The 10744-nt window shown below is 44.9% G+C and overlaps 1 protein-coding gene across 1 annotated transcript in view; it reads right to left on the bottom strand.

Annotated features, from left to right (window-relative positions):
• Window positions 1-2149: 2149 nt before the first annotated feature.
• foxj1a (forkhead box J1a) overlaps window positions 2150-10744 on the bottom strand; it is a 10599-nt gene continuing 2004 nt past the window's right edge. The window contains exons 2-4 of the mRNA XM_010736420.3: window positions 7670-8077; window positions 6444-7051; window positions 2150-4911 (exon numbers count right to left, since the gene is read on the bottom strand). Coding sequence (XP_010734722.2) covers window positions 4057-4911; window positions 6444-7007 — 1419 coding nt within the window. The 5' untranslated portion in view covers window positions 7008-7051; window positions 7670-8077 and the 3' untranslated portion in view covers window positions 2150-4056. The remainder of the gene's footprint in view (window positions 4912-6443; window positions 7052-7669; window positions 8078-10744) is intronic.

The raw sequence follows: 10744 nt of genomic DNA, 5'->3' as shown, positions 1-10744 counted from the left end.
TTCTGCAGAGAAATACCAGCCGAGTCGTCGGGCAACGAATGCTGCTCCTGAGAACTGATATTTTCATCAGCCTCCACCTTTGAATCATCAGTCTGAACTTTAACACAGCTTCACTCTGTTCCATGCAAACACTTTGTGATCTCCAGAATAAGCTGGTAAAACTTACATTTTATCAGAGGAATAGTGTTATATGATTCAACTGTAGCAGAAGTTTCCAGCACAGCGTGTCACATGATGAGATTTAAAGTTCACTCAGTCGATCCTCTGGAGCTCGATCCTCTTCAGCAGGATGTCACTGAATGTTTCTGATCACTTTAAGGATTCTCACCTACTGACGGGCTCCAGGTGATTTGATTAAAGCTCCAGAACAGCTGCTAAAGGGACCTTGTGGTAAGAAAAGTGAACTTTCAGTCTCATCTTTTAAAATGACACCGGCCTTCGTACGACCAAGAGCAGCTTGTACTTGTGACTGTTAGCAAGCTACAGTGTATTACTCTATTTTAGTATTTATCATTGTTCCATATTGCATCTTTATTGGAGGTTCGGTGCATAAGTTAGATAGTCAACATGAACAAGAAGTCTTTGGAGGGATATTCTGTGTTATATGAAGTGTGACTGTATGAAGTACTGATCCACAGTCAGTGATGGACTCCATCTGCTGAGGAAGATCAAGTGATGTTAATTAGATCTGGTGGTGACATTGTTTTGTCAGTTGTCACATGATGGTTTAAAAGTTAATGTTATTCATGTCATGTTACAGTCTGTACATACTTCAGATCTTTAGTTTAACAGATATAAAAATCTCATATTTGGGCACAAACAGTTTGTTCTGTATCGTCCTTCAGCTCACATCAGTTCAGACACATTGTATACGGCTGCTTCATCGCCATGGCCACACTGGGTGTTGGCGTTTAGCACTTTCAGTTTGCAGCGTTTCTGGGTTGGAACAGGCAGCGAGGGTTAGCGTTTCACCAGGAGGCTCCTCTTACCTGCAGCCGTCAGCGGGACCAGTGAATAATACCTGCATCGGGTTACCACGGGCCTCTCATCTAACCAGCCTGCCACATTATAATTATGAGCCCTGCAATCCAGCTGGAGAGCTAAGTCCAGCAGGTAATAGCCGTCCAGGGGGCCTGCATGGAGCTCAGGCTGGGGGGAAGGGGAAACGTCAGCTCTCCTTTCCAGGAAAAAAGCACTCGGGCTGGGCATGAAGATGCAGGATCCTGTCCCTGCAGCTGAGTGTTGGGTGTCCATCATATAGAGGTGTAGCATTACAGCACTCTATCTTTGCCCTTCATCTTTCAGCCATCATTACCTCATCAGTGACCACAGACAGACACGCTTCTCGACAGAGAGCCGTCTGTTCGCAGCCCCGGGGGGACGCAGGCTTCTTAAATTCAACATATTTGCATTTGATTACGGCGGCTATTCATCTGACTCTGAACGCGAGCCACCTTGCTAATCTGCAGCAGAGAGACGGTGTGGTCTACAGCGGGGAAGACAGGCGGTGATATATGGGGCCGTGGGACACTTGTCCCTGTTAGACCCCACACCGACCTAATGAAGGACCACAGATCCAAGCACCATGGGGAACAAGAGTCTGACTGAGCACAGACAAAGCCCTGAAAGAGAAACCCAGCCACCCCCTGCTACTATTATCCATCCACTGCCTGATCACAGCAAGAGTCCCAAAAGAGATGAGCAGGAAAAGACCAACGTAAATCTCACGTACAGGCACACTAAAGCAAAGAGGGGAGGTGGAGGGAGAGAGAGATGCAGAGGAAAACAAGATGAAGAAGAAGTCTGCAGCCAGCCGGGCGAGCAACTCACTGAGGCTGTGAATATTTTAATAATATAATATAATATAATAAATATATAATATGAATATATTAAAATCTGCACCCAGCATCACAGCGATCCATCCAATAATCCTCAAACGTCAAACTAGTAGTGATGGTACAGGTGCTACAAGTCAGGGCATCAACAAAGTCAGTAGGATTCATCCTCTGAGGACCATGAAGGCCTGTACAAATTTAATGCTAATCCACCTGATACTTGATATTTAAGTCTGGACCAACAGGCAGACACTGCCAACCTTACAGCTGTGCTGCAAGCATGTTTAGAAATACACAACCGAGATGCAGCACGTATTATTTTTCTTTATTTGTCAAAGAAAAGTGGAAAATAAAATAAAAACAGGAGAGTAACAGGAAGCATACAGCGTCTCTGACTTTACAGAATCACGAGGTAAGATGCCATTATTACATTTTAAAGAGTTATCTGATCAAGAAGAGCTAATACACAAATGTTTGATGGTTTCTCTGTCGTCCTTTGTCCTATCAGAGTGTATTCGCACCTCGTAATACACAAACCTGTGAAACTGGTCTCTCTAAAGTAAACTGCATGAATAGACGCCTACGACTGAGTGTAAAATCTAACAAGTATCACTGTACATTGATTGCACGTTCACACATTTTCAGAGGAAAACAGGAGCAATAATCTTTGAAGTAACTCTCATGTTCATGTGGAGTGATTTGGTTCAGTTAGTCCATCGACACATCGAGCTGCATCAGATCTACACGTAAAATAAAAAAACAACACTGCCATCCTGTCGAGTCCCATGTGTTGTTCTTGGCACATAGAAGGTCAGGTATTCATTTACGAGACACCGTGGCCTTTCGAAAGTGACCATTTTAAGGTCTTAATAGTTCTCTGTTGGGAAAGTTTCGCCTCGAGCTGTTTCGTGTCCATTTCAACTTTAACACCACGAAGTTCAGACTGCTTTGCACAGGATAAAAATAAAAAAAAAACGGTTCCTAAGTACTTCTACAAGAAACAAAACTGACGTCTCATCTGACATTTATTAATCTAGTTAAACTGCTCCTAATTATTTTTGAAAAATGCATACAGAGAATAGTTAGTACCAAAAACCCCACGCAAAAAAAATACAACAAGAAATACAGTAAATCACTCCTACACCAAACATCATTTGGCAAATATCTCATAATTCATCATCGTAGTGCTGCTGTCACCGTATTTACACACAAAAAGAAATCACAGCCTGCTGATCCGGCTCTGTTATTGTCTTCAGAAAATATTCATGTAGTACAAAAACAACATGAAAACACACTTTGTATGATGTAAACCGAGTCCATGATGTGTCATCCTAAAGGCCTGTTCACACCAACAATTAAAGACTTTACAAAAAGAATTCATTCAAATGGAAATGCCACGATTAGTCAATGAGCTCGCTGTGACAAAGTTCATTTAACAACTTGACTGAGCTTTAATGAAGAGTTCGAAGCAACCGTAGCCTGTTAGCTGTGGGTATAAACAGGAAGCTTCCTGCTAATGACTGATGTGTTACACAAACTGGATAACAGAATTCAAGATGGCGCCCATTTAATTAACCGGATGAAAACTGGTCACTGAACACGTTTGCCAAAAAGTTTGAACTCCAGGTTCCCACTGCACATGCTCATCGTTTATGCTGCTAGCTAGGAAGTGCGCCGTCCTTTGTGTCAGTTTGACAAACGTTGGAATTACATCATTTAAAGCACAAAAAAACTTTAATATCCTAATTTGACCCATTCAGTCCAAAAACATCTGGAAAGTGGCTTTTTATCAAAGCTGTGAGTCTTCAGTGAAACTCAATGATGTGTCTGGAAGTAAACAGCTTGGGAAGCCAAAGTGACAGATTGCTAACCTCTAAAGCTTTAACTAAATATTTCATGGATGTTTGGATTAACATCATGCTGCCACTGGATGGAGTGACCAGGCCGTGTTTCTGAAAATGTGTTTTTGTCTCGAGTCATTTCATTTTCCCTCCGTGATGATGTGAACTGCTGCTGTACGTTGTGGCATCTTTGTTCAGTAGACATTGGGAATGCACTTCCTGCATGGATCAACATCAAAATGTAATTCTAAAAATACTTTAAACATCTTGAAAAGGACAATAAAGTTGCTCGAGTGTAAAAAAAAAAGAGTCTGTTGTTCCTCTGAAGTGTAGCCAGGAGTCTTGTCATTTTGAAAGAGGACCAGGAAAGCAACTATTCCTCAAAGGAGGGCGTCAATCCGAGCGTCTCCACCTAACGAGTCTCCGAGGTCAAACAGCTGGTCCAGGTTGACGGTGGAGCTACAGAGGAAATCATTGCGGGCTTGTTCCTCCTCCTCTGGCCAGGGGCTCTCCAGGAAGGCTGTGGCGAGGAAGGTCTCCTCGTCAAAGTCTGACACGTCATTATTCCTTTGGGTCTCCACCAGCACGTGGATGTCCGCTGTCCCTGCAGGAGCTTCAACAGGGGAGATGTGGGTCCCTCGCACCGTCAGGTCCTCCTCTTTCATGATGGGGCTCAGAGGTTCTCCTCCCTCCAAACTGAGCTCCCCGCTGAGAGCTGAGTCCAGTAGGGCGTCCCAGTCGAAGTCCCCTTTCAAAGGTCCAATCTCCTTCTGTTCGTCCATGGAGAGCAGTGGGGAGCTGGAGCGCCTGGGGGCTTTGATGGAACCAATTCTGGAGCCCAGTTTCCTCTTGTGCCCACTTCTTCCTCTGACCACTGGCCAAGACCCCAGCATGGTCCCCTCCGCCAGGTGAGGGTCCCAGTTCTGGTCAGCACCGGTCGCCTCTTCAAACTCCCGGAGGAGTTGCTGGGACTCTGGGTTGATGCACAGACCACTCTGACCTGCTGTGGGGCTGCAGAGGGCTCTGGACTGGGGCTGAAGGTTGATCCTGAGCCTGTTCTGCAGAGCCGGGTTGATCTGGACCGGTGGCATTCGCCTCTTCTTATAGGCGCCACTCAGGAGGCGCTCAGCGTACTGTGGGTCAATCTTCCAAAAACCTCCTTTCCCGGGCTCGTCCTTCTGCCGCGGCACCTTGATGAAGCACTTGTTGAGGGACAGGTTGTGTCGGATGGAGTTCTAAAAACAGAGACGCATATTTTCACATCATCACATCAAACTTACTCTGGACCCCTGGACCTTTCAGGAACTATGCTTATTGTCTTTCTTGCAGGGAGTTAAGCCGGGCCCAGACTACAAGAATCTTAACCACAGATCATGTTCCAGATTTAACTTAAAATTACTGCAGTAGATCCGATGACTCTGTGAGCAGATGGCCCACATTGAGAGACACAATCAGGCCAAACATCAGTACCAACCAAGGTCCTGGACCGGATTTCTCCTCTGATTGTTGCAAGGGGTAATTCTTCAATCAATCTTCTCATTCAAAGTCCAGCTTTGAATGAGAAGATTGACACTACGCTCTTGTCTGTGTAGTAAATATGAAGCCAGTGAGCTTAGCTTAGCTTAGCATAAAGACTGGAAACAGGGGGAAACAGCTAGCCTGGCTCTTTCCAGGGGGAACACAATCCACCTAGCAGCACTTCTAGAGCTCTCCGGTTTCTTGCTGCATGGTTGTTGGGGGCTCGGTCATTCATATTGGTGTTTGTAGATAATACATCAATAATACATGAAGACAACTCATTAATCATTTTGTGATGAAACATTTTCATCACACTGCTACAACACCAAACCAAACTTCACTCAGTCCGTTCAGTTTGAATGACATGAGCGGTGTGAACTTGTCTGGGTGAGTCCATTGTATAGAAGGTTGCTATGGCAATTGGAGGTGCTGTTGGGACGGCAAGCATGAGGTTGCCAGGCAACCAGCAGATACTTCTGGAAGTCACTGCTCCCGGACAAGAAATAGTCCACAGACGGAGCCAAACCACCACGGGTTGAATTCACACTTTGGTTTGTGTACAGATTAAACACAAATTAGGCTAGCTGTTTCCCTTTGTTTCCAGTCTTTGTGCTAAGCTAAGCTAACCAGCTGTTGCTTCATATTTAGTGCACAGACACGTGGCATCGATCTGAAGTCTGTAACTTTAACCTGGGTGTATGTCAGCCTGCAGTGAGGCAGGAAGTACAGATGGCAGAGCACCATGCATCACATTAATGTACCATCACCCCCCCGCCTCCCCTGAAGTCTGAACAGAGCAGTGACCCCATGACCTTTGTTAAATATTATCTGCCCCATGTTCCGCCTTACAATAACAAAATGCTCTGAGTACAGCTAACGGCTTCATCAATCATTCATCCAGCTGAATTAAACTTTTCTTGAAGATTCCTTGAAGGGGGATCTGCTGCCTCTCCTCTCTCCGTCACCACCATCACTTGTTTTAAGTCAAGCAGAACAACCAAAAGCAAAAAGAAGTGGACTGAGAGTTTAATTCATGTTTAATTCCAGGCTGCCGGATTCTTCTGGAGTTATTAATTACCTGATAAGTCACTAATACTTCATGAGAGTGTGGCAGCAGGCCCAGAGCTCTGAAAGCACGAACCCAGCTGAGATTTGACCTGAGAGAAACTCTCAAACAATGCAGAGTGCTGGAAAGGACATCCTTAGGGAGTGTGTGTGTGTGTGTGTGTGTGTGTGTGTGGTCCTTTACCTGCCAGGTGGGATCAGCATGTCGGTAGTAGCAGAAGTTGTCAGTGATCCACTTGTAGATGCAGGACAGAGTGATCTTGCTCTTCTTGCTGGCCTGCATGGCCATGCAGATCAGCGTCGCGTACGAGTACGGGGGCTTGATGTGCGCGTTGGTCTTGTAGTCCACCTCATCTGGGCAGTGGCCGTGAGCCACTATACCGGGGAGGGACTGCATCCTGCTGTAGGCCGCTGCTGTGGGCTTCCCCGGGGTCAGAGGCATCCCGATGGAGGCGGGGTCCCCGGCCAGAGGGGAGGCCGGAGCATCGGAGCCCAGCGGCTGACGACCGAACAGGTGCGGCTGGTGGTGCTCCTGCTGCGGCACGTTGGCACCGAGGATGGAGAACTCCTGCAGCCACTGCAGGCTGGTCAGGCTGTCGTCCAGGTTAATGGAGCTGCAGCAGCTGCTGCTGCTGTTCTTGGTGTTGATGCTGTCCCGCTCCTCAGCCTGAGCAGCGGCGGTCACCACCTCCTCCTCCAGCCCCACCGAGCCTTCAGGCCAGGGGTCCCCACAGCTCAGAGACAGCATTGCTCTCTGTCACCCAGCTCCTCTCCTCCTCTTCCTGCCACCGCCTGACAGGACCGAAAATATACACCCAACTTGAACAAAGTGCGAAAAGCGCAGGACAATGGCCTCTGTGTGCATGTGCGTAAAGACCTTCACATTTTAAATCCTGTGTCAAGTCTGTCACCTGCTGAGGAGCTAAAGCTCCACAACACTGAGAACCGTAAGTCTGGTGTCGATGAGCAGCAGTTTTGGTTCCGTGTCACAGAACTTTCCTGAAAAAGTCAGTTGCGCACTTGAGCGCAGAAAAGAGCGCACGTCATTCCTAACGGCACATAAAGCCTTTAACCCACAGAGGCACTGCGTTATTAAACTATCTTTAAGATCGCCTCTTTATCGTGGCGCTATAATTTATTCTGAATGTGTGCGTCATGTTTGGAGACATTTGCGCATTTTGGGACGTTTTACGCGTAAAATCCGTTTTTCTGTGTCCAGACATCAAGGACTTGGTTTACTTTAACTCAAACCATCAAAGTGTTGATTACTTTAATGTCGGTGTTATTTAGAATGTATAGTTTATTATTAATGAATTTGTTCAGAGCTGAATAAACCTGGCGCGGACATGTGAGGCCTCCCGGAGCAGATTAACAGATTTCTGTTGAATCTCAGAATAAAGTTAAACTCACCTTGTGTCTGCGGTCCTGTCGGAGGCTTTAAATCCTGATCGAGCAGCTCTGGATGTTCAGCCTCAGCCTGACTCAGACGCACCTGTTGTCAGCTTGTGAGTGAAAGCAGAGAAAGGGGAGAAATTCCTGTGGATTGTGTTTGGCGCTGTGTTCGGGCTCCTTCTCCTCTCTGGAGGTCTTTATTGCGGGTGTCAGCGGGCTGCGGGATCCGTCGGGGAGGCAGTTTAATACCTGGTGCAGGAGGTTTGTCCAGCAACCATAGAAACGGTACACCCCCTTGTAAACAGCTTCCCGCTCCTCTATTGGCCTGCTGGTTTCTATAGCGCTTCATTTTTAATCACTCTCAAGTCAACTGGGGCTGCTGCCGTGCAGGTTCTCAAACTGAGGCCCGGGGACGCACCAGGGGACCTGCGGGGACAAACTGAGGATTAGTCTAATTCTACAGTAATTAAACTCTATAATTAATTTGAGGTCATAAAAAGAGAGACTTCTTATTCTTCTCTTTTCAAACATGCAGTGACAGAACGTTTAAAGACACGTTGTTACTTCATGATTTGATGATTTAGTTACTCGTTAGATTTCAGATTGAGATTTTACTTTAAAGTTTTAAAAATACAAAATATGATTAAAGTTTAAATCAATAAAAATGAATCTGTTTGTCTTCTGAGCTCTGATAAAAAAAAGAAATCAGTGAAAAAGTTATGACAGTAACATTACAACTTATTCTGACACAATACAGACCACAGAAAAGTATAATAATAATAATAATAATAATAATAATAATAATAATAATAATAATAATAATAATAATAGTATTATTGACATAAAGAGTTAGTGATGAAGTGATAGTTGAGGCTGGCTCCAGAAGTGAGTCAGTCTCCATAAGTCCCCATGTCCAAATGTCCAACTTCACAGCACAAATAAACATGTTTACAGCCTGGTACAAAAAACAGTTTTGGTCTCTGTAGCTAATTTCCCCGTTCATGACAACTGTACTGAGGGTGAATTTATATACAACTCACCTGTTCACATTATATTAAGGCTTAAAGTCTCTAAAGGGACCTGCTGGTAAGTTCTTGCTGTTGTATGAAACACACCTGAGATGAAACCTGTTCCTCATAGGATGAAGTTAAACCTGAGGAGTGTTCGACCTGCTCAGAGGTGTCAGAGCATTCGGTGCTCCACATCCAGCTTTGAAGAGACGTCAGGACTCGAGACATGAGGAAGCCTTTTTATTGCTTTACAGTTGCCTTTGTGAGGCGCCTCAGGAAACCACTCAGCCACACTAATAGAACGTTCAAGGGGCCAAACCTTTTTGTTTGGCCTTTCTCTCTCTTTCTGTCTTATGAACAAAAGTACATTCCTTCACACACGCCTGCCCCTCCTCCCACCTCATCCCTGCAAGTCCAAACTCTGGGTCCAGCTTTCAGGTTGTTACTGATTAAATATATTCAGAGATGATGCCAGAACAGTGTTCTTCTGTCAGCAAAGAGCAGACCACAGGTGGAAGATGTACTTTAAAAGTATCAGTTCCACAATATAAAAGTACTCTGTTGCAAGTAAAAGTCCTGCATTTAAAAGTACAGAAATATTACAGTAGTAAAGTATAGTAAGTATAAGTAAAGTATTATTATTATTACTGTGATGTTATTGGATTGTTCACACTGAAGCATCAGTGTCAGAGCAGCATTTTACTTCAGGGCCGTCCGATGATTGATGCAAAAGTTTTGATTGGTTTGTTGACACGATAAGACAGAACAGATTTTACATAAGAGATCACAACAAGCCAGAAACTTTCATATATTAATATTATTAATCATGTGAACTCTTCATCTGAAAAGCAGTCACATAAATATAACGTCCAGTCTTTCCCTCTGAAATGTAGTAAAGTATGTATAAAGTATATGGAGATACCTTCAAAGTACTGAGTAAATGTATTTAGTTACTTTTATTTACCACTAAAATAGATTGAAAGTTCAAGTTTTGGAGTCAGACTGGAGGTCAACACATCAGCACAATCAGACAGGCTGAGGGACCTGGACCAGGTCCTGGTCTTCATTGAACTCCTGACGCCCACAACATGTGGCTGCAGTCCCGTGTCTTTGTTCAGACCCTGCAGGGTCAGCACTCCTGACAAGTCTTCAGACCGCCTCCACCGAGGACCATCCCATCACCTCCAGCAGAGGTCAAAGGTCAGAGCGGGAGCAGCCAGGCACAATGACCTCACAGAGAGGAGGATCAGACGAGATTAGAGAGGAGAAGACGTCTGATGGTGGACTTGACTGACGGCCCATCAGAATGAAAACACTGCTCTGAACCTCTAATCCAGAACTCTGCTGCCCGTCTGCCTGACCACACCATCCCCGTCCTCCAGCTCTCTGTCCACAAACAGCTCCATATGCAAACCCTTCCTCCCTCAGAGATCTGCTCCACCCTCACACTGTCCACAGCCTCCTGTCTCCACCTCTCAGGACCAACAACCGGACCTGGGACAACAGAACCTTCTCTGTAGCTGCCTCCCTCCCTCTGGAACTCTTAGACAAATCAGAGACTGGACCGACCAGTCCACGTTCAAAACACGACTCAAAACTCAAAACTCAACTCTCCGTCAGAATAACTGATTTGAAGCCATGAAAATAAAACAGAACAAATCTCCTGTGAGACGAAGATCAAACCTTGAATCGTGAGTGTATCAGAGATAAAGAATCGTGTTTGTGTTCGGCTGTGATTCTGACTGTCTGACAGATGAGGGCGCCGTGACACAGAGAGTAACAGGAGGAGGAAATACCTGAAGTACTCAGATACTACAAAGTAAACAAACTCTGATCTTTACTTCAGTGAAACTACAAAAGTATTCACAAGAAAATGTACTTAAAGTTCTCATGATGCAGAATGGCATCAAAATATAAAATGTTATATTTTTATATTAGGCCTTAATGTTGCATCTGACGAATATGGAGCTCTTCAATGACTTTATTCTCTGCTGATAGTTTAATCTGTAATAACAGACATAGACTGCATTGATGACATTTTATATTAATAGTCTGAATCTGTACAGTAACTTCAGATTCATGT

The sequence above is a fragment of the Larimichthys crocea genome, chromosome XII (genome assembly GCF_000972845.2).
Source record: "Larimichthys crocea isolate SSNF chromosome XII, L_crocea_2.0, whole genome shotgun sequence".
NCBI lineage: Eukaryota > Metazoa > Chordata > Actinopteri > Sciaenidae > Larimichthys > Larimichthys crocea.
The sequence above is the reverse complement of the archived record's forward strand: the minus strand, read 5'-3'. Positions and strand labels throughout refer to the sequence as shown.